The sequence below is a fragment of the Kogia breviceps genome, chromosome 19, assembly GCF_026419965.1.
Source record: "Kogia breviceps isolate mKogBre1 chromosome 19, mKogBre1 haplotype 1, whole genome shotgun sequence".
NCBI lineage: Eukaryota > Metazoa > Chordata > Mammalia > Artiodactyla > Physeteridae > Kogia > Kogia breviceps.
The window spans coordinates 18,740,597-18,764,300 of NC_081328.1; the positions used below are offsets into that span (position 1 = coordinate 18,740,597).

Sequence of the window (23,704 nt, forward strand, 5' to 3'; positions counted from 1 at the left end):
TTTTAGGATTAGTGCGTGATTTTTAGTTTAATTTTTCTTTTATTCCATGTAACATAGGTTAAGCAGAGAGTAACACGAGAAAAGAACAGAGCCCCAGACACAAAAGGAGGACAGGATTTCCTGAAAATGGGAGTGGTAGACGGTGGTTTCACAATGGATCAGACTTGTGAATAATTCCTTTAATTAAGTAATGAGGAGGTTGCTGAGGAGCCCATAAGAATTGCAGTTGAGCAACAGATATAGGAAGTAAATGGCCACAGTTAAGGAATTAATTGTAGAATTAATTGAGAATGTAGAGGGCACAAGTAGAGATCAATCATTCCAGAGTTTTTGCCATGGAAAGAAAGAAAAGCAAGCGAGTGGCTTGAGGGAAGATGGAGTTAAGGGAAGTACTTTTTTTGTTTGTTTTTAAACAATGAAGAAGACTTGAGCATGTTGGTTGGAAGAAAGGAAGGGGATTGGAATGAGGGAGATCGAAAAGGCATGGAGCTAATGGAGAATGCCAGGTTCCGGAAAAGGCCTCAGGAGATTAAGGACATGGATTGATCCGTGACCCTCAAAAAGAGGGACCATCTCTTCTTCTAAGGCAGGAGAGAAGAGATGTCATAACATGAAGATGGGATTAAGTTTTCATAGGGGCATGCAGGCAAGCATTGAGGGAATTCTCATCTCATAGTCTCTGCTTATACTGGGGAGTATATTGTTTCCTGAGATCTCTGAGGCTGGAGCAAGAGATGTAAGAGAATGGTGAAGGTTTGGAGCACTGCAGTGGAGCGGGGCAGAAAGAAATAACTAGGGATACGTGAAAGCATCGCTGGTGTGGCCATCGAGGAGAGCGAGATTTCCAGCAAGCCTGAAAGCCTGGGAGTGGTCGGGAATTGGGGTCATGATCAGATGGCCTGGGTTTGGGCACTGGCGAGTGGGGGGACAGAATGGCAGAAATGAGAGAATCGGTATATGCTGGTGAGAGTGTGACTGACCCCAGGCTGGGCTGGGGAGGAAGGGAAGCCAGGTAGGGGCCGAGGCACCAGGAGGATCTGACACCGTGACACAGAGTTGCTGAAGGGGAAAGAAGTGGAAGGCTGTGGTCAAAGAAATGTATTACTCAGCCCAACACTATGAAATGGAGAAGTTCGGGGAGATGACAGAGTCCAGAGGGTGGCCACGTAGGGCAGGGGCTGAAGTGAAGTGGCGATGAAGCCATTTGAAGAGGGACCCAGAGTACACTGGAGAACGTCCCTGTGAGTTGGTTTACATCACCTACTTTTTTCCTTCCTTCTACCTGCTCACCAAGGCTTCCATTTGCACAGTAGAGGGGGGTGATCTCCAAAGGTGAGCTTTAGGATGAAGGGAAAGGAAAATAACCAGGAGAAGGAAATGACTGTTGGAACATAAAGAGGAGTGACCTTGGACAGGGAACACGTGGACTTCAATCCCAGAGCTTCTATTTCCTAGACCCCTTGTCCTTGAGCAAGTCAACTTCTAAGCTTCAGTTGCCCCACCTGTGAAATGGGGATGATGATTCTGGTCTCACTCACATTACAGTGCTCTTCGTAGACTCACATGGTTTAATGAGTCATAAAGCACACGTCATGAACTGCACACAAGTTCTAGAAGGCATTCCGTAAATACTACAATTAATGTTTATCCTCATCAGGAAATCAAAATGGTATAAGGGAAAAGTTTTTCATGATTTTGAAGTATAGGTACCTCCGAATTGCACTGGGAGTGGAGTGCGGAAAAGAAAGTGGGCACGTGATGGACTGGAGCAGTGAACTGTCCACAGTAAAGAACTGAGTATGTGTGTGTGTGTGTGTGTGTGTGTGTGTGTGTGTGTGTAACTGACATAGTCTTTTTTGTCGTCTCGAGGCAAAGATGGTTCATGTCTCTTTTACTATGTTCAGTTAATCCCTGGAGCCCCAAGTTGTTCAGATTAGGAGGAAATGTAATAGTTCATGCTTAAGTTCTCCCTCCCAACCTCCTCATGTTGCCCGAGGACCACGGGGACCTATTCGGTCCCGCTGATCAGTCCTGCTGCTGCAGTTCAAGCAAAGTGAGAGCTGGCTGATCTGACCCACCAATCAGTAGCCAGGGCTCTTGGCTACCATTGATTCCATCACAGCCCCTGGGGGGAACTGTGGACAGCTGACCCCCAACCACCCAAAGCTGTTCCCAGCTCCCTGCTCTAACTATGCCCCCTCTTGTCTTGACCACGGTGCCACCCTTGGGCTTCCAAGGTAACAGCATCATCAGCATCATCAGCTTGCCCCCAAAGCATGACTACTGCATCCACGTGGTTGGGAGTCGGCCAGAAGGTCTTCCCATCTCTGCCCTCACCCCCTGAATTCTCAGCCCTGACTCAGGTCTCGAGTCAACCAATCCACTTGGAACCTCTTCAGACTCTCAGAAAGTGTCGAATAATTTTGGACTTGGAAGACAGGGTCTCGATTCTACTCCTTTTAGGAGGTCACCTGGTCCTTAAGCAAATGTCTATTTGGTCCATTTGCTCCCCTGTGGCCAGCTCTGCATTGCAAGGGGTGCTCGAAGGGGCAGCCTTTCTCTTTGGCCACCAAAAGGTTCTTTCCTCCCTCCCTCCAGGGCAATGAGTGCCTATTTACAATGAGTGCCTAATTCTATGGCCTCCGTAAAATTTCTCTATAAACAAAGAAGTGTTTCTCCTAGAGAAAAAAATAGCTGGCAGTCGCGCTGGAAAATGTTAAGATCCCTGACCAGGCACTTCCCACAACACACACACATGGCTTGTCTGCACTGACTTACGAATGCACTAAAATCCTGGGAAACATTCTTTTCCCCATTTTGATTTAATCAGGGCAGGGATTGTCAACTCTAGGACCTCTCTGGCATCTTCCAGCTCTAGTTATCTTCCCCTAATTCATTCATTATCACATATATGTCAAACCCCTAATGCTAGGTGCTGGTGCTGGGGATACAGGACAAGAATCCCTGCCCACCTGCAAGCCTGCCATTCCCACCCCATTAAAAACAGCTCGGAGGGCTTCCCTGGTGGCGCAGTGGTTGAGAGTCCGCCTGCCGATGCAGGGGATATGGGTTCGTGCCCCGGTCCGGGAGGATCCCACGTGCCTGTGAGCCATGGCCGCTGAGCCTGTGCGTCCGGAGCCTGTGCTCCGCAACGGGAGAGGCCACAACAGTGAGAGGCCCGCGTACAGAAAAAAACAAACAAACAAACAAAAAACAGCTCGGAGTAGAACAATGTAAGGTGCTAAATAAGTGGCAGAGTTGGATTATTTAATAATGCTGTGTTCTCAAGTCCCTGCATCTAAACCAGAAAAGTTGCATGTGTTTTGCAGAACAATTTCCCCCAACTTCACTCTCTCCCCCCAACTTCACTCTCTCCCCCTGACACATTCCTTCCGCATCCTCATTCACACCCTCTCTCAGACTCCAATTTACGTAAATGCAGGAAGAACTTTGGAGTGTAGCCAGTGCTTTGCAACAGCAGGTTCCACCAGCGAGCCACCTGAAACTATTAACAAAGAAGGAGCTTTTCTTGGGCTGAACTTTCCCTTTCTTGGCATGCACGTTTTGCAACCCAAAGGGAGAAACAGCCCTTCCCCAAGGAGGGATTTATGGGGCCCCCCCCCGAAAACCACCATTTGGTGGTGGTCCAGGCACTCTTTCCCCAGCCCTGCCACGATCTCGTCCCCAAATAGAAGAAGTGGGGAACTCGGTAAACCAAAAGTCTTGCTTCCCTACTCATTTCCCTGCCTGATACTAAATCATCCCGTAATTCAGATATCTGGGAGAAATGCTGTGAGATTCTTGGGCTGTTCATTAGTTCAAACAATATTTGTTGAGAACCCATTATAGGAAAGACACTGTACCGGATGCTGGGATCTGGCCTGGGCAAGGGCCTTGAGGTGGGGTGGAGCAAGGAGGGTTCTAGAAGCCAAGAATGACTCTGGGGGCCACAGGAGGTTAAAGGCAGACAAGGACCTGTCAGAATGTGAAGTTCTGGTGAGAGCTGGCTCCTGGGTGAGGAGCTGGTACCTTAACTCGACTTGGGGGCAGCTCCTATCTGACCCTCAGTTTTTGTCAGCCCCTAAAGGCTCTCTCTCTGTCCACACCCAGACAAGAAAACAGCGATAAAAAAGAGCCTGGGAAATCGAGACCTGACTGCATGATATAGATGTCCAATCCACTTTCCGAGCGAGAAATAAGAGTACCCGGAGACTGTCTGAGATCGTACTTGCTCAGGCCCTCGGAGTGACACAGCTTTTTACACGTTGCGTACAAAGCACCTTTGGCTTATTATTTCGTACGAGTCTCACGACAACGTTAGAAACGCTGTCTTACTAATCATACGTTACAGAAGAGGCCCAGAGAAGTCAAGTGACTCGTGCAAAGCCATCCAGCTAGACAGAAGCAGAGCCAGGCCTCTGGCCCTAGTGGTCTGACGTTGCCTGGGGCTCTTTCCACGATTCAAGTTTCCCTCTTCTTTACCCCCTCTCTTCTCTTACACTTTCCATCGCCCTGTTTTCTTTTTTCTACCCGTGCCTTTCTCCTATTTGTGCCACCCAGCCCACCAGCACAGCCTCTACCCCATGCACCCTACGCTTCAGCCCAGGGGTGCCCAAATATAGACCAGCAAACATCTGATGGTAGGAGGAGAGCTTAGAAAAAATACAGCTTTGGGGGGTTGGGGAGGGATGGGTTGGGAGTTTGGGGTTAGCAGATGCAAACGATTATATAGAGAATAGATAAACAACAAGGTCCTACTGTAGAGCACAGGGAACTATAGTCAACATCCTGTGATAAACCACAATGGAAAAGAATATAAAAAAGAATATAAATATTTATGTATAACTGAATCACTTTGCTGTATAGCAGAAACTAACACAACATTGTAAATAAACTACACTTCAATTTTAAAAAGGGGGGGAAAAAAGAAAAAATAATCTTTAAATAATAAAATTACAGACTGCGATTCAGTGGGTCAGAGGTGAAGACTAGAACTCTATTTTGTTAGGTTCAGTGGTCCTTAACCATCTGGAGGTCATGGATGCCTTTGCTAATCTGATGGCAGCTATGGACCTGCTCTCCAGAAAACTACACAATCACATAAATGTGGGAGACAATGACAGACGATTCTTGAAGCCTAGACAAGAGCCACGGATAAGAACCCTTGTCTAGACAAGATGAACTGCTCATGTTTCTCACCCCTGACCACAATTTCCCCTGCTGAGCCCTTGTAAGGTTCTTCTAATGGGACCAGAGACCAGTATCATAAGCCTCACCTGGGAGCTGGTTAGAAATGCAGGATCTCAGGCCCACCCAAGTCCTACGGAATCAGAATCTGTACTTTAACAAGATCCCAAGAAGATGTGCAAGCACGTTAAATCTCTGATCTCTATAAGTTCGCCCCAGAATGCACTCCTCCTCCATCCAGCACTCACCCACGGTTCAAAACCTGCCAACCCCCGAGCCCATCTTAAAAGAACCCCCATGAAGCTTTCCTGAGCCCCTTAGCTGGGGCTCTCACAGTTCTGCATCTCTCTGGTTATTGCAGTGATTCTGTGTGTCACTTGCGTTTCCTTCAGAGGACCCCAACACAGGTGTTGAAACACGGATGCCGTAGAAGGCTGTCAAAGCGATGTTTCTCTGTCTCCACCCCACCTGCTCTTCATGAGCTCTGTTTCCCTACGATGCCCCCAAGTTCAGGGCTGTCACAGGGGTACCTCACATGTGCTCGCCAGTCCCCTTGACACTGGCCAGGGCACCTTGGGCAGTGCAATCCCAAGAAAGTGGCTTCTCCCACACTGTGCTACCCCTGGTTACAGTCTATCTGGGGAGCAGTATCGAGCCTTACACTGTCATTATCCTAACAATTTTCTTAGATGTGACCCCCTTGCCCAGAGCAGCCCCCTCACTGTAGGGCTCAGGTGCTGGTCCCTGAGGACTGGCCCAGAAGGCAGTCTGAGTGACAAGCCCCCCACTTGGCTGAGACCCATTCTCTCCCCCCCAACCAACAAGAGCTTGCTGTTGCAGATGAATCTTTCCTTTCTCTTCCCATAGGCTATCCCCTCCTGCTCCCTCCCCCCCAAATTCCTTGGCTCTTTCATACATAGAAACTTGGGGCAGATCCACCCGGAACACAGGAAATGTCTGGATGCTGAAGCTTGGGGTGAGCACTGCTTAGGTTTATTTATAAACTCAGCCCGACTTCCCGTGGACACCTAATCATCTCATCTGGAAAGCGGGCTGCACTTTCTGGCTCGCTTTTCCCATCCTCCACCCCGAGTCCCCTACCTGGTGCTGTGCACCGAAAAGATGATAACTGTTTGTGTGTTATAACAAGGAGCTAGTGCAGCATCTGAGGAAGGGTCCTACGCTGAGAACCCAGAAATGGACACGTCCCCACAACTCTGTCTGCTGCATCACCTCAGGCCTGTCACAGCCGCTTTCTTGGCCTCAATTTCCCCATCCGGGAAACAGGAAGACAATCTCCAAGGTTCTGTTTTTATCTGACATTCTGTGCAAGAATAAAGAATGGATTTCTCATCCTTGAAAGGCAAGGGATCTCAGAGTTGGGGCTCCAGGAAAAGAAGCTCTGTCCTCCCTAGAATTCAGAGCTAACGTAGAGGAGAACGGAAGGTAGCAGCTGGAGGAGAGGCCTGGGGAAATGTCTAGAAAGGACCCAATGGGTGCAAGGCCTACTGTGTGTCTCACTCAAAGGCCTGAGCCGGAGGCGCATTAGCAAGCAAAGGCAGGTGCGCCCTGTGCTAGATGCAGAGGGGGAACAGGGGAGCTGTGGGAGGGACCAAGGCAGGGGCGAGGTGCTGCCTTCTGATATGTCTAGAAAGCTCGCTCTCAGTTCCTCTTTCCTTTGCCACTGACACTGAGTGGGAGTCTGGGCCGATGATCAAGGTCCACGCGGAAGATCCTGGTTGGGGCGGGGGCGGGTCAGCCCACAGGGAGGAAGGAAGGAAAGATTATTTACCAAGAGGAACTTTTCCACTCCTCATCTATGTGTTGTTGAGGAGGGGTCCCAGGGGGACTGGGGATTCCGGGGAACAGCAAAACCTTAACCCTACCTTCTCGCCATAACTCTCCCCAGGGCCTTTCCCTTGCATATGCCCTCAAGCAGGGCGCCAACCCAGACCTTGCACTGGGATGTTCGCAGCACAGCCCCATGTGAGACGTCTCTGGCTCCAAACCCAGCATCTGGTATACAGGGCTCCAGCCAAGTGCATTCTTCTCCAAGGAATCTGGGAACTTCCAGAGCTGCCTCAGAGTAGAAATTTCCGCTTGTTACTCCCACCCCATGATTGACCCTCCAGCTGGGGAGAGCACTTCTTCTTGACTGAGCAGAAGTGACAGGGAGATGGCTAACATCTTCCGGAAGACTTTCTCTTCTGATTCATCTTTCACCTTTGATCTCTTTATTGCCTGACACTTGCAGTGACTGAGTTACTTTCCAAAAATGGTGAACCCTTCCTGAAGCAGAGACATGACTTCAAATACTCAGAAGTCTTCCTGAAAACTCAGAAAAAAACCAGAAAACTTCTCTGTGTGACTATGGGTGACCAGGGGCCAGCTGCTCTCCCTGCCCATAGCAAGAGTATGGTTTCCTTACGTAAGAAGAGGAGATTTACCGTAAGATCTCTACAGGTGCATTGGCTCTAGGAGACAAGGAATTATAACCACGTGGCAGAATCAAGAGAGAGTAGTTTCAAGATCTCAAAGTCTTTATTTTTTTAGGGGAATTATATTTTTATTTATAAAGACAAAGTATCAATGTCATGAATGACAGATGATACATCAGCATTTAACCTTTAGACAATAAAGAGGTAATAAGAGAATATTGTGGACAAATATATGTCCATAAATTCAACATGATACATAAAATCGACCAATACATCACAAGAAACAAATTACCAAAACTTTCCCACAAAGAAATAGATAACCTGAATAATCATATACTAAAGCCTGATATCTATCCAGTTAAAAGCTTTCCAAATAAAACCTTCAGACCCAGATGTTCTATTACTTTTCAATATTATGGGGGGTTTGTGGGTTTTTTCCTTATAGATTGACATTTTTTAAGACCTCAACATCTTTAAATTTGTTAACCTAGACAAAAATCCAAAGAAAGACCGGATTCTAGAAGGAAATGGGATGCAATCCACCAAGTCCACAGAAAAGGACACTAACAGACTAGAGAGGAGTTTCCATTAATATGAGAAAAAATGTCTTGGAAGTTAAGGTGAGATGGTCTGGGAAGACATACATGAAGTTACACGGTCTCCATTCCTGAAAATACTTGACTCATTCGGTAAGAATGGATAGAGCCATTGGCAGAGCACTGAGCCAAACAGCCTAAGTCTGGGCTGAGGAGGTGGTAGGGGGGTTAAAAGGAGTCACGCAGTTAAGGCTCCTAGAGCGGTGCAAACAGAGCAGTGCACAAGTTAATTTGTTCTCTTTGTCCTGCCTTTTTGGAATTATACCCAAGAGCCTGGCATGGCCTCTCCATAGATTCTCTGCTCTTAGATTCTCTAGGAAACCAATATCCATCCTGAGACATTAAGCCTAGTGCCTGGAAGTAGGGATTCTGGAATCAGTGTCCTGGGTGGGAATCTCAGCCCCACCTGCCATTACCTGTGAGATCCTCGACAAGTGAGTTAACTTCAGTTTCAATGTAAGGCAAGTTGGGTTGTTTGGAGGTCCAACGAGACAATGCTGGAAATCACCCAAGCACAGGGCCTGGCTCCTGGGAAACACTCAATGACACTAGCTAGTCATCTTCTTCGCCATTACTGACCACTAATATGGATCAGATACAGTCGTTTGTTCAATAGAACCCATTTCTTATTACAAATGTAGTAATGGTTACAAATGGCAGATGGTTCTCCAAAAAGTTCCATGTATTTCATAGACCTTGTCTCAAAGACTCTTTAAGAAAGAAAGGTCACCAGGTCCTTCCATGCCCACTGGGCAAAGACCAAGCAAGCTCAAAAGCGTGAGGCAGTGGAATGGGGGAGTAGAGAACTGAATTTGAGGCTCGGCTTAGCCACCAACATGCCTCAAGGAATCCTATCATATTTGTAAAAGAAAAGCGTTCACTGAAATGAATGCTAAGGTCTTAAGTATCATGACTGCTTCTGGGGTTTCTGAGGAAATCTGAGACAGAGCTGCAGCATGAAGGCAGGTGTTCTAATTCCAGTAATACTGTTCCTTTGCTCACTCCTGCTCCCTGGGAATCCAGAAAGAAGCTGGGATAACAGCCGCCGTAGCAGAGGACACGCTTCTTGTCTTGTCTGCCTGTTGTGCTAACCAGAGACTCCAAATCCCATGATGACTTAACCACAAGGAACATCCCCGACTCCCCTTTAGATGTCTGCTAGTTTGGCAGAAGCTGAGGACAGAGGTCACCCAGATAAATTACCGGACAGCCAGCTGGAGAATGTGCCCCTTTCATATGTCCCAGTCACGACAGCACAAGACACTGGGTTCTTCTTGGGGGAACTCAAGCAGGTTACTTAACTTTTCTGTATCTTGGTTGCCTGGCTATAAAATTGGAATGAACAATACCTACTAGATGGGGTTGGAGAATTGAAAGACTTGGCATTTGTAAAGGCCTTAGAATATTCCTGGCACAGAGTAAGTATTGCATGAAAATTTCTTTTGCAGCACTACATGATCTAGATGGTTTCTTCCAAGTCTTAAATCCGATGATTCTAGAATTCACTTTTATAGTTTAAAAAGACCCTATAGTTTGGCTAAGCTTCAATTGTGCCACCATCCTACATTTTAAAGGTCAAAGAGATTTAATACACTGTTGGGGGAGAGGCTGCCAAGACTTCAGGACCCTTTCTTGACTTGAAGGTCCCCTGGGATGTTGCTTGAAGGTGGACCAGGGTTAAACCAGGGTTAAGCTCAGAGAAACTTTCATCGTCCTTGTGACCTCTCTTTCCCTTGCTTCCTTTCTTTTCTGCAGTTCTCACTTCGGAGAAAGAGGAATCCTTAAGAAGAAACCATTTGGTTTATGTCTGTGGTCTCTCAGGACATAACTGTACCCCGCTCCTCCCATTTCTTTTTATCTCAGCTGCGAATGGAAAAAGTGTCCAGTCCTGACCTACCGCTTCTCTCTCCTACTTCCTGGAAACCGGGTGCTTCACTTGCTCAGCACTTTCAAGATTCCACTTCGTCATTCATTGAGGATGATGCTGCCCTGGACCAACCTCTCTCCCATTGCTCCACCCTCTTTGTTTCCAATAAAAGGCACGCAAAGCCACTGCAGGAGCAGAGAGGCTGAGAGCAATCCAGAAACCAACAGCTCCCATACTGAATCCTGAATCCTCTCCCTCCAACATGAAGGTGTCCGCAGCCCTCCTGTGCCTGCTCACAACAGCCGCCTTCAGCACCCAGGTGCTCGCTCAGCCAGGTAAGCCCCCTGTCTCTTTCCCTTTGAACCACATCACCCCATCTCTGGGTCACGATGGGCCATCAGAACAGAAGGGTACCCACACTCTCGCTATAACTACAAGATCAGGAAAGTCAGAGAGGCATAGGAGTGAGCTTGATCACAGAGCTTCCCCTGGGCAGAGCCTGGATGAGAATTCCAGCTGCAGACCCCAAATCCAGCTCCTTCCAGGACTCCAGCTCTGGAAGCATGAACCCAGAGCAGTTACTGCCCTGGCTCCTTTCAGCAAAATCTGGGGACCGGGATATAAAGAGAGGGGGTTCTCTGGCAGGGTATTTCCAGATACTGTGGAGGGCAGAGGAGGAGACCTGGAATCTGGACTCCAGAGACTCAGTTTTGCAGAGGCAGTGGGTACCAGGGAAACTCACAACCAAGCATCGATTACTTGGAGCCTAAAGGGGACCCACAACTGTGTCCCTGACCCTGATAACATGGATTATTAGCTCCTCCTAACAGCACTTCCCAAAGTTATTTAGTTTTAACAGAGCTCCCTTTCCTCAGTTCATTATCGATGCTGTATACCCATTTTAGAGCATAGGAAACTGAGTTTGTATGCTATTCTAGCATAGGCAGAAGTATTGGGATTTCAGCGGTTCTACCTCCACTCCTGACTCCCTTTTGTCTTCTCCTTACTCCTCTTTTCTGCTCTCATTGAGATCAGAGAGAACCTAGTCCATCCTAAAGTGCTTTTTCTTTGTGGTTCTATTTCCAGAGGCAATTAACTCCCCAGTCACCTGCTGCTATACACTCACCAATAAGAAGTTCTCGATGCAGAGGCTGATGAGCTATAGAAGAGTCACCAGCAGCAAGTGTCCCAAAGAAGCTGTGATGTGAGTCTAACACTTCTGGCCTCCCTCCGTGGTCCAGTCCTTCCTCGGGGTGCTAGAGGCAGGACTCACAAATGTAAAGTCAGAGAGTTACATGGCCTAATCCAGTATCCAAAGGTGCCCAGTGGAAAAACTGCAGCCACAAGGGAAAAAGTTACTCCTAACATCACTCTCCATCTGGGTGCTTGTTCAGACCATTCCAGTTTCTTTAGCCCGAAATCAGGAGGGCTTTAGCTGCGCCATCTACAGGGCTGACTTGCCCTGGGCTCCCGCCTTCCACCTGCCTTCCTCCTCAAGTTCCCATGGCAGAGTCTTGGGGCAAATAGGCTGCATTCATAGGCTGAAATCTCAACAGAACTCCATCTAACCGTCCCCTCTCTCCTTCACAGCTTCAAGACCATACTGGGCAAGGAGATCTGTGCAGACCCCCAGCAGACGTGGGTCCAGGACTCCATGAGACGTCTGGACAACAAAAGGCAAACGTCAAAGCCTTGAGCACCCCCTCCACAACCTGAGAATCTGAAGACAGTTTGTTTTCTTCTAGCTTTCCCTAACTGCCCTCTGATGTTATCTTATTACAATTTTAAGGAGTATGAACTTTATTGAGATGAAACATGATGCCTTAAGTAATATTAATCTTATTTAAGTTATTACTGTTTTAAGTTTATCTTCCATGACTACTAGTGTTTTGTTTCTTGTTTTAAATGGAGACTTGGGCAAATTGCTTTCCTCGGTGAATCCCAATTCTAACCCTGGGATGGCGGGAGGGTCCTTGCAAGGATGATTAATGAAAAAACTTTTTGTTTTACATTCTAAGTCATTGCTGAAAGTGCTATCGTGGAAATGTATGTTATGTAACTATTGAACAAAATATATATATTTTTGTACAAAACCGGTCTTTTGACATTTTCTTGAAGGAAATTAAAAAGCTGAGTATAATCTTGGTGAAGGGGGAGGAGCAGGGTTTCAGCACACGGGGCTCATGTTTTGGAAGAATAAGAATGTGAACTGGCTCCGGTCTTTTCCACTGGGTGAGCTCATCTGATTGCCTACAGAAGAATTTTTACGGCAGGATCCAATCAGGCATTTCATCACTACCACTCCAATCCCCGACACCATCTGCCCAGATCCCAATGACCCTTGTCACTTGTTTAGCAACAGCCCCCCCACACATCCTTTCACTCACAGACCTTGACCCCTGCCCTCAATATCTTCTATAATCGATTGCAACTTTCCCCTAACTGTGTTACTTTCCTCCAATTTCTCCCCCTCCAGTTAATCCTACAACTTGGAGTAATACAGACCCTGTAGACATTGGGAAATCAGGGAGAGACTTAATGACCATCCATAAGATTCATTAAGAATATATGACTTGAACTTATCTTTGAGGAATGTATGAGACTTTTCTAGACAAATTACAAGATCATTAAGAAAAGGAGAGGGAATCCCCTGGAGGCCCACTGGTTAGGACTCTGTGATCTCACTGCCAAGGGCCAAGTTTCAATCTCTGGTCGGGAAACTAAAATCCCACAAGCCATGTGGCATGGCCAAAAAAGAAAAAAGGAAAAGGAAAACAAAAGGAGAAGAGTGGGACCAAATCTCTAGAGGTAAAAATGACGAGGACGTGTCCATCAAAGAGGGAGAAAACCAATTAGATGAGAATTGGGCTCCGTGTCTGTGTCAAGTGATGGGGAAGATTAGGAAGGAAGGTTGAGTAAAGGGTTTTATTTATTTATTTATATTTTGGCTGCATTGGGTCTCCGTTGCTGCACACGTGCCTTCTCTAATTGCAGCGAGCGGGGGCTACCTTTCGTTGCCGTGTGCAGGCTTCTCATTGCAGTGGCTTCTCTTGTTGTGGAGCACGGGCTCTAGAGCACAGGCTCAGTAGTTGTGGTGCACGGGCTTAGCTGCTCCACGGCATGTGGGATCTTCCCGGACCAGGGCTCGAACCCCTGTTCCCTGCATTGGCAGATGAATTCTTTTTTTTTTTTTTTTTTCTTTTTTTTTTTTTTTTTTTTTTTTTGCGGTATGCGGGCCTCTCACTGTTGTGGCCTCTCCCGTTGCGGAGCACAGGCTCCGGACGCGCAGGCCCAGCGGCCATGGCTCACGGGCTTAGTTGCTCCGCGGCATGTGGGATCCTCCCGGACCAGGGCACGAACCCGTGTCTCCTGCAACGGCAGGCGGACTCTCAACCACTGCGCCACCAGGGAAGCCCTGGCAGATGAATTCTTAACCACTGCGCCACCAGGGAAGTCCCGAGTCAAGGGTTATAAATGTCAAGGCGGAAAGTTAATACTCAGCCTCATAGGTTAACAGGAGATGTTGGAAATGTTTGGGCCAGTGAGGAAGGACATGTCCATGTTCAGAGGTTCGGAGATGAGTTTCTGTAAATGTAACTTACTGGCTTCATGCAGACCTGGACCAGTAGGGACAAGGAAGAGGTTACTGCCATGGTCTAGGCAAGAGATGAGTGTCTGAATATGGAGTACGAGAGGTAACATCGGAGAAAAATGAGCTGGGCAGAGTGAAATGCTGGGTATCGTAGATGGAGGAGAAGACCTGTGACTTAAGATACAGAGGAAGCTCCTTCTACAACCTACATTTTAAGGGGACAGCTTTCCCTGAAACCAGAATGCACTTTTCTCCATCACTATCTCCCAATCCCAACCCCAGGAGCCTGAGATCATATTTTAGATGGATAAGCCTCTTTTTCCAGAAAGTCCACCTAAGTTGTCTATTCCTTTCCATGGCTTTTGACCTACCTGTGAGGCATTTGACCCACCTAGACACAGACAGCTCCTCCCCTAAGGAAAGCAAATATCTTGCCCTATGAATAAACTCTGCATGGTGACTTTGCAGATATCGAGGCCTCTCTGGTGGGGAGGGGGCTGCTGTATCAAGCTAGATCAGGCAGCGCCTTTGGCAGTAGGGGAGAACCCTCGTTGGCTGAAGGACACTTAGGTTCTAATCCCAGAACTGACACTGACTCACTCCGTTACTTAGGGCAGCTTGAGTAGTCTGAGTCTCCCTCAGTAAAATGGGGATGATGTCGTATTACAGGTTGGAACCCAGCAGACCCTAGGTGTCGGGATCTGGGGGTATGTCTTATGGAAAACTTTCATTTCTACCGCCTAGAGCTGAAGAGGAAGAGAAAGTATTCTGCTTCCAGATTCCTGAGCCCATCCAGAGTCCCTGATTCTGGCTGAGGGATTCCATCAGAACTCCAAGGAACACTCCCAAAGTGCCCTGGTACATCAGTCAACAGACAGTTCACTGGCAGCTATTCATGCAACTCACTGACCCTCGTGCCAGGTCCCACCGTACCCCCTGCCCGTCCTTCGCTCCCCCAATCCTCACACTTGACCGCTCACATTGCCGTTGATGCCAGGAGGCAAAAACAGAATGAAGTGTAAGCAAATGGGGCCTCACCATACAGCTTACTGAGCATCAGACCCTCTAATGCCAGGCTGATTTGAAGTGGAGGGTCTAGAAAGAAGGGAGGCTTAGAGGCAGGGCAATGCCTGTGCTCAAGTCCCCCAAAGAATCTACTCACATTCCCTTTGCAACCCATATCTACTCACTTTCAGGAAACCTTGAATCCATTTTTGTTGTTACTGTTGTTCCAGCTAAGCATGGGATTCCTTGCTCCTTGCACGACGAATCTCTGACCACACAGCACTGGCAAGAGGCCCTGTTTTAGGAGGGACTACGCCAAGTGTATTCATATCCTGTCACTGTTAACAGTCTGTTCTGGGAAACCTAGGCTTTTCCCACCATGCTCAAAATTCTTCCAGCCTCTTCTCACTGACCCATTTTAAAGTCACTTCTACATGTTTTAGTATTTGTAATAGCAGCACCCCACTTCCCAGTACCAAAATCTGTATTCATTCCTTACTGCCACTGTAACACATTCTCATAAGCTTAATGCCTTAAAACAATACAAATATATTATCTTACAGTTCTGGAGATGTTTAAAATGGGTCTGTAGGGCTGCGTTCCTTCTGGAGATTCTAAGGGAGAATCAGTTTTCCAATTTCTAGAGGCTTTCTGCATCCCTTAGTTCCTGGGCCCCTCCTCCATTCATAGCAGCTTCTTTTTTCTCTGCACCCCCCGCCCACCCTTTCCACCTTCTCCCCACACACCTGATAATGATGAATAAGAGACTGGGTCAAAAGAAATAAGCCAGGACTTCCCTGGTGGCGCAGTGGCTGAGAGTCCGCCTGCCGATGCAGAGGACGCAGGTTCGTGCCCCGGTCTGGGAAGATCCCACATGCCGCGGAGCGGCTGGGCCCGTGAGCCATGGCTGCTGAGCCTGCGCGTCCGGAGCCTGTGCTCCGCAACGGGAGAGGCCACAGCAGTGAGAGGCCTGCGTACTGCACCACCCCCCCCCGAAAAAAAAGAAGAGGGAGAGAGAGAGAGAGAGGGAGAGAGGGAGAAGAAAAAGCAGAAACCATTTGAGAAGTTTATCCAGAAATAAACTTGGGCTGTGGTTGTTGGCATACGAAATTGACTGAGTGGAAAGGTATCAGCCTACTAAGTTATCAAGAGAATTATACTATATTGTCATTGAAACAGTGAATGAATGAGCTCGGACTGAAAAAAGAAACAAAGAGAGAAGCCATTGACAGTTCAAGATGAAAACTAACTCCAAATACTACAGTGCAGCAAGCAGTCTTCAAAGGCTGCAGAGCCCCCATAGAAGATCATGTCTCTCTTCCACACCCACTTCAAAGGTGGCCAAAGGCAGTAATGTGAAAGGAGCCTCCTCACAAAGGCAGTCAGGAGCCAGGATCAGAAAGACAAAAGAGATTCCCCAGATTGCAGAATCAAGCCTCATCAAGGGTGAGGGACTTTTCCAACCTCTGCCTAAAGGACTGCAGGATTGCTACAGAGTACTGTCCACTGGGGTCTACCATCTTCCCCTCCACGAATGAGGGTGTTGATGGCAAGTAGCCTGTCCTCTGCAAACTCTATATATTACATTAGGGGCAAACAGTTTGTCTTTCTAGTTCACTAGAAAGGATGGATGGACAAAATCTATCCATATCTTCACCTGCAGAGAGGACCACCTGCCATCCAGAGATCCTGGACATATAGGTTGACGCAGTGACTACATAGGACCTTGGGTTGTCTCTCTCGGGGATAGGTTAATTGTGTTAACCTATGTTGAGAAGGAAGTGAGCAAAGGACAGACTATGATAGAAACTATTAGCCCTAATCAATATTCATGTGCTCCTCTTCATTTCTCAGCCTCCTTTGCACTTAGACTAGAGTCATGTGATGCAGGAAGGTCAACAGGTTGTAGAGAGATGTGATATAAACTGCTTCCACGCCTGGTTCTTTAAAACATCCGACACAATGTATCCACTCTCTCTGTCCCTGCCTTAGTGAACTTGGAGGCCACACGTTCTAGACAGTGGCTGTAATTTACAAACAAGCTGGATCTTAGTCACTCCTCAGAAGAGAGCACTCTTGACAAGGCAACCTGACCAATATCAGGCTGTGACATAAATAGAAAATAAATGTTGCAACAAGCTACTGAGATTTTCATGATTGTTATTGTTGAAGCATAGGCTAGCTTTACTGTGACCAATGGCTCAGGAAAATACTTCTAGCATTCTGTGCCTCAGTTTTACCCTTTGTATGAAAGATTGAAGTTGATTGCTCCAAAAGGACTATATGAGATAATATAATGAACAATAAGAGTCTTTTAAATACAAGACTTTTAAATATAATGTCTTTTATTTATTTATTTATTTTTATAATTTTTAGTGGGATATAGTTGATTTACAATGCTGTGTTAGTTTCAGGTGTGCATCAAAACGAATCTGTTATACATATACATCTATCCACTCTTTTTAAGTTTCTTTCCCCATATAGGCCATTACAGAGTATTGAGTAGACTTCCCTCCCTGTGCTATACAGTAGGTCCTTATCAGTTATCTATTCTATATATAGTAGTGTGTATGTGTCAATCCCAATCTTCCAGTTTATCCCTCCCTCTCTTACACCCGTGGTAGTCATAAGTTTATTTTATTTTCTACATCTGTAACTCTATTTCTATTTTGTAGATAAGTTCATTTATAGCCTTTTTTTAGATTCCACATATAAGTGATATCATACGATATTTGCCTTTCTCTGTCTGACTTACTTCACTCAGTATGACAATCTCTAGGTCCGTTCATGTTGCTGCAAATGATATTATTTTGTCCTTTTATGGCTGAGTAATATTACATTGTATATATGCACCACAATTTTTTTATCCATTCCTCTGTTGATGGACATTTAGCTTGCTTCCATGTCCTGGCTATTGTAAATAGTGCTGCAGTAAATACTGGGGTGCATGTATCCTTTCAAATTATGGTTTTCTCTGGATATATGCCCAGGAGTGGGATTGCTAGATCATATGGTAGCTCTATTGTTAGTTTTTAAGGAATCTCCAGACTGTTCTCCATAGTGACTGTACCAGTTTACATTCTCACCAATAGTGTAGGAGTGTTCCCTTTTCTCCACTCCCTTTCCAGCATTTGTTTGTAGATTTATTTGATGATGGCCATTCTGACCAGTGTGAGGTGACACCTCATTAAGGAAACAATCCCATTTACTATCGCATCAAAAAGAATAAAATACCTAGGAATAAACCTATCTAAGGAGGCAAAAGACCTATACCCAGAAAACTAAAAAATATTGATGAAAGAAATAAAAGGTGACACAAACAGATGCAGAGATATACCATGTTCTTGGATTGGAAGAATCAATATTGTGAAAATGACTATATTACTCACAGCAATCTACAAATTCAATGCAATCCTTATCAAATTACCAATAGCATTTTTCACAAAATTAGGACAAAAAATTTTACAGTTTGTATGGAAACACAAAATATCATGAATAGTCAAACAATCTTGAGAAAGAAAAACAGAGCTGGAAGAATCAGGCTCCTGGACTTCAGACTATACTACAAAACCACAGTCATCAAAACATTATGGTACTGGCACAAAAACAGAAATATAGATCAGTGGAACAGAATAGAAAACCCAGAGATAAACTCACGCATCTATGGTCACCTAATCTATGACAAAGAAGGCAAGAATATACAATGGAGAAAGGAGAGTCTCTTCAAAAAATGGTTTGGGGAAAACTGGACAGCTACATGTAAAAGAATGAAATTAGAACACACTCTAACATCATACACAAAAAATAAACTCAAAATGGATTAAAGACCTAAGTGTAAGGCCAGATACTATAAAACTCTTAGATGAAAATATAGACAGAACACTCTTTGACATAAATCACAGCAAGATTTTTTTCAATCCACCTCCTAGAGTAATGAAAATAAAAATAAAAATAAACAAATGGGACCTAATGAAACTTAAAAGCTTTTTCACAGCAAAGGAAACCATAAATAACATGAAAAGACAGCCCTCAGAATGCAAGAAAATATTTGCAAATGAAGCAACCGACAAGGGATTAATCTCCAAAATATACAAACAGCTCATGCAGTTCAATATCAAAAAAACAAACAATCCAATCAAAAAATGCATGGAAAATCTAAATAGACATTTCTCCAAAGAAGACATACAGATGGTTAAAAAGCACATGAAAATATGCTCAACATCACTAACTGTTAGAGAAATGCAAATAAAAAATAAGTTCTTTTAAATATAAGGGTTTTTTTCAGAGCAACTTTGAGAAGCAGGATTCACTTTTATAAATGATTTCACAGGAGAGGAAGTCACTTAAATTCCCTAAGCCTCTGTTTTCTCATCTTTAAAATGGACTTAATTAGAATACCTACTTCATAGGTTTGTTGGGAGGATTCAATGAGGCAACCCATGTGAAGTGAAATAATATGGTAGCTTGCGTAGATTACTGAAGTTAGCATTGTTATTGAGAACTTGCTATTTGCTAGACATGTTAGAATTTTTTTAAATTAATTAATTAATTAATTTTTTACTGTGTTGGGTCTTTGTTGCTGCATGCAGGCTTTCTTTAATTGTGTTGAGCAGGGGCTACTCTTCGCTGCAGTGCACAGGTTTCTCATTGCAGTGGCTTCTCTTGTTGCAGAGCATGGGCTCTAGGTGCAAAGGCTTCAGTAGTTGTGGCACGCAGGCACTAGAGCGTAGGCTCAGTAGTTGTGGCGCACGGGCTTAGTTGCTCTGCAGCATGTGGGATCTTCCCAGACCGGGGCTCGAACCCATGTCCCCTGCATTGGCAGGTGGATTCTTAACCACTGCACCACCCAGGAAGCCCATAGACATGTTAGAACTTTTATACTAACATATATTGGGAGGTAATTTTCCTCCAAAAGTAACAAGAAACTGCACACTTGGTCTCAGTGACCCTTGAGAAAGAGAGGTAACAGACCCTCTTATGCACAAGGGAAAACCAGGTCCAAGGACTTCACTGTGCTAAAATTTTCAGAAAACAAACATTTTAGAATCAGCTTAGCCTAAAACACACCACGTGAGGAGAGACCTTCAAGATGGCAGAAGAGTAAGATGTGGCGATCACCTTCCTCTCGACAAATACATCAGAAATACATCTACATGTGGAACACCTCCTACAGAACACCTACTGAACGCTGGCAGAAGACCTCAGACTTCCCCAAAGGCAAGAAACTCCCCACATACCTGGATAAGGCAAAAGAAAAAAGAAGAACAGAGACAAAAGAATAGGGACAGGACCCGCACAATGGGAGGGGACTGTGAAGGAGGAAAGGTTTCCACACACTAGAAGCCCCTTCACTGGTGGAGACGGGGGTGGCGGAGGGGGGAAGCTTCGGAGCCACAGAGGAGAGCGCAGCAACAGGGCTGCGCAGGGCAAAGTGGAGAGATTCCCGCACAGAGGATCGGTGCCGACCAGCACTCACCAGCCCGAGTGGCTTGTCGGCTCACCCGCTGGGGTGGGCGGGGGCTGGGAGCTGAGGTTCTGGCTTCGGAGGGCAGATCCCAGGGAGAGGACTGCGGTTGGCTGCATGAACACAGCCTGAAGAGGGCTAGTGCACCACAGCTAGCCGGGAGGGAGTCCGGGGAAAAGTCTGGACCTGCCGAAAAGGCAACAGACCATTGTTTCGGGATGCGCGAGGAGAGGGGTGTCAGACCACCACCTAAATGAGCTCCACAGACGGGCGCGAGCCACGGTTATCAACGCAGACCCCAGAGATGAGCATGAAACGCTAAGGCTGCTATTGCAGCCACCAAGAAGCCTGTGTGAAAGCACAGGTCACTAACCACACCTCCCCTCCCGGGAGGCTATGCAGCCCGCCACTGCCAGGGTCCCGTGATCCAGGGACAACTTCCCCAGGAGAACACACAGCGCGCCTCAGGCTGGTGCAACGTCACGCCAGCCTCTGCCGCCACAGGCTCAACCCGCTTTCCGTACACCTCCCTCCCCCCAGCCTGAGTGAGCCAGAGCCCCGTAATCAGCCCCCTGTCCTGTCTGGGTGGGGAACAGATGCCCTCAGGCGACCTACACGCAGAGGCGGGGCCAAATCCAAAGCTGAAGCCCAGGAGCTGTGCAAACAAAGAAGAGAAAGGGAAATCTCTACTGGCAGCCTCAGGAGCGGTGGATTAAAGCTCCACGATCAACTTGATGTACCTGCATCTGTGGAAAGCCTGAATAGACAACGAGTCATCCCAAATTGAGGCAGTGGACTTCGGGAGCAACTATATATATTGTTTTTCCCTTTTCTCTTTTTGTGAGTGTGTATGAGTATGCTTCATGTGATTTTATCTGTATAACTTTGCTTTTACCATTTGTCCTAAAGTTCTGTCTGTCCGTTTTTTTGTTTGTTTTTTTAGTATAGTTGTTGGGCTTGTTATCATTGGCAGATTTGTTTTTTTTTGGTTTGGTTACCCTCTCTTTCTTTTTTTTAAATTACTTTTTAATTCTTGTATTTTTCATAATTGTTTTTTATTTTAATAACTTTATTTTATGCTATTTTCTTTCTTTCTTTCCATTTTCTCCCTTTTATTCTGAGCCATGTGGCTGACAGAGTCTTGGTGCTCTGGCCAAGTGTCACGCCTGTGCCTCTGTGGTGGGAGAGCCAAGTTCAGGACATTGGTCCACCAGAGACCTCCTGGCCCCATGTAATATCAAATGTCAAAAGCTCTCCCAGACATCTCCATCTCAATACTAAGACCCAGCTCCACTCAACAATCAGCAAACTACAGTGCTAGATACCCCATGCCAAACAACTAGCAAGACAGGAACGCAACCCCACCCATTATCAGAGAGACACTGCTCAAAATCATAATAAGGTCACAACACCCTAAAACACAATACCGGACATGGTCCTGCCCACCAGAAAGACAAGATCCAGCCTCATCCACCAGAATACAGGCACTAGTCCCCTCCACCAGGAAGCCTACACAACCCACTGAACCACCCTTAAAGTGATGAAAGGGAAAAACCTACAACAAATATTACTCTACCCAGCAAGGATCTCATTCAGATTCGACAGAGATATTAAAACCTTTACACACAAGCAAAAGGTAAGAGAATTCAGCACCACCAAACCAGCTTGATAACAAATGCTAAAGGAACTTCTCTAGGCAGGAAACACAAGAGAAGGAAAAGACCTACAATAACAAACTCGAAACAATTAAGAAAATGGTAATAGGAACATACATATCGATAACTACCTTAAATGTAAATGGATTAAATGCTCCCACAAAAAGACATAGACTGGCTGAATGGATACAAAAACAAGACCCATATATATGCTCTCTACAAGAGACTCACTTCAGACCTAGGGACATGTACAGACTGAAAGTGAGGGATGGAAAAAGACAATCCATACAAATGGAAATCAAAAGAAAGCTGGAGTACCAATTCTCATATCAGACAAAATAGACTTTAAAAGAAAGACTATTACAAGAGACAAAGAAGGACGCTACATAATGATAAATGGATCAATCCAAGAAGAAGATAGAACAATTGTAAATATTTATGCACCCAACATAGCACATTAATACATAAGGCAAATGCTAACAGCCATAAAAGGGGAAATCGACAGTAACACAATCATAGTAGGGGACTTTAACACCCCACTTTCACCAATGGACAGATCATCCAATATGAAAATAAATAAGGAAACACAAGCTTTAAATGATACATTAAACAACATGGACTTAATTGATATTTATAGGACATTCCATCCAAAAACAACAGAATACACTTTCTTCTCAAGTGCTCATGGAACATTCTTCAGGATAGATCATATCTTGGGTCACAAATCAAGCCTTGGTAAATTTAAGAAAATTGAAATCATATCAAGTATCTTTTCTGACCACAATGCTATGGGACTAGATATCCATTACATGAACAAGTCTGTAAAAAATATAAACACATGGAGGCTAAACATACACTACTTAGTTACCAAGAGATCACTGAAGAACTCAAAGAGGAAATCAAAAAATACCTAGAAACAAATGAAAATGAAAACACGACGACCCAGAACCTATGGGATGCAGCAAAAGCAGTTCTATGAGGGAAGTTTATAGCAATACAATCGTACCTCAAGAAACGAGAAATATCTCAAATAAACAACCTAACCTTACACCTAAAGCAATTAGAGAAAGAAGAACAAAAAAACCCCAAAGTTAGCAGATGGAAAGAAATCATAAAGATCAGGTAAGAAATAAATGAAAAAGAAATGAAGGAAACAATAACAAAGATCAATAAAACTAAACACTGGTTCTTTGAGAAGATAAACAAAATTGATAAACCGTTAGCCAGAATCATCAAGAAAAAAAAGGAAGAAGACTGAAATCAATAGAATTAGAAATGAAAAAGTAGAAGTAACCACTGACACTGCAGAAATACAAAGGATCATGAGCGATTACTACAAGCAAGAATATGCCAATAAAATGCACCACATGGAAGGTTGGACAAATTCTTAGAAAAGCACAACTTTCCAAGACTGAACCAGGAAGAAATAGAAAATATAAACAGACCAATCACAAGCACTGAAATTGAGACTGTGATTAAAAATCTTCCAACAAACAAAAGCCCTGGAACAGATGGCTTCATAGGCAAATTCGATCAAACATTTAGAGAAGAGCCAACACCTATCCTTCTCAAACTTTTCCAAAACATGGCAGAGGGAGGAACACTCCTAAACTCATTCTACGAGACCACCATCACCCTGATATCAAAACCAGACAAAGATTTCACACAAAAAAGAAAACTACAGGCCAATATCACTGATGAACATAGGTATAAAAATCCTCAACAAGATACTAGCAAACAGAATCCAACGGCACATTAAAAGGATCATACACCATGATCTAGTGGGGTTTATCCCAGGAATGCAGGGACTCTTTAATATACGCACAATAATCAATGTGATACACCATATTAACAAATTGAAGGAGAAAAACCAAATGATCATCTCAACAGATGCAGAAAA

The 23,704-nt window shown here is 45.3% G+C and overlaps 1 protein-coding gene across 1 annotated transcript; it reads left to right on the forward strand.

The window, feature by feature from the left end:
* Positions 1 to 10,286: 10,286 nt before the first annotated feature.
* On the forward strand, positions 10,287 to 12,181 carry LOC131746504 (monocyte chemotactic protein 1B-like). The gene is made up of 3 exons (XM_059047907.2): positions 10,287 to 10,423; positions 11,175 to 11,292; positions 11,679 to 12,181. The coding sequence occupies exons 1-3, from the start codon at positions 10,351 to 10,353 to the stop codon at positions 11,782 to 11,784; spliced, it is 297 nt and encodes a 98-aa protein (XP_058903890.1). The 5' UTR covers positions 10,287 to 10,350; the 3' UTR covers positions 11,785 to 12,181.
* The last annotated feature ends 11,523 nt before the right edge of the window (positions 12,182 to 23,704 follow it).

Coding starts and splice junctions, on each gene's coding strand:
- LOC131746504 (XM_059047907.2), top strand. CDS start 10,351: ATGAAGGTGTCCGCAGCCCTCCTGTGCCTGCTCACAACAGCCGCCTTC. Junction 10,424..11,174: donor CCAGGTGCTCGCTCAGCCAG/GTAAGCCCCCTG, acceptor TTCTATTTCCAG/AGGCAATTAACTCCCCAGTC. Junction 11,293..11,678: donor TGTCCCAAAGAAGCTGTGAT/GTGAGTCTAACA, acceptor TCTCCTTCACAG/CTTCAAGACCATACTGGGCA.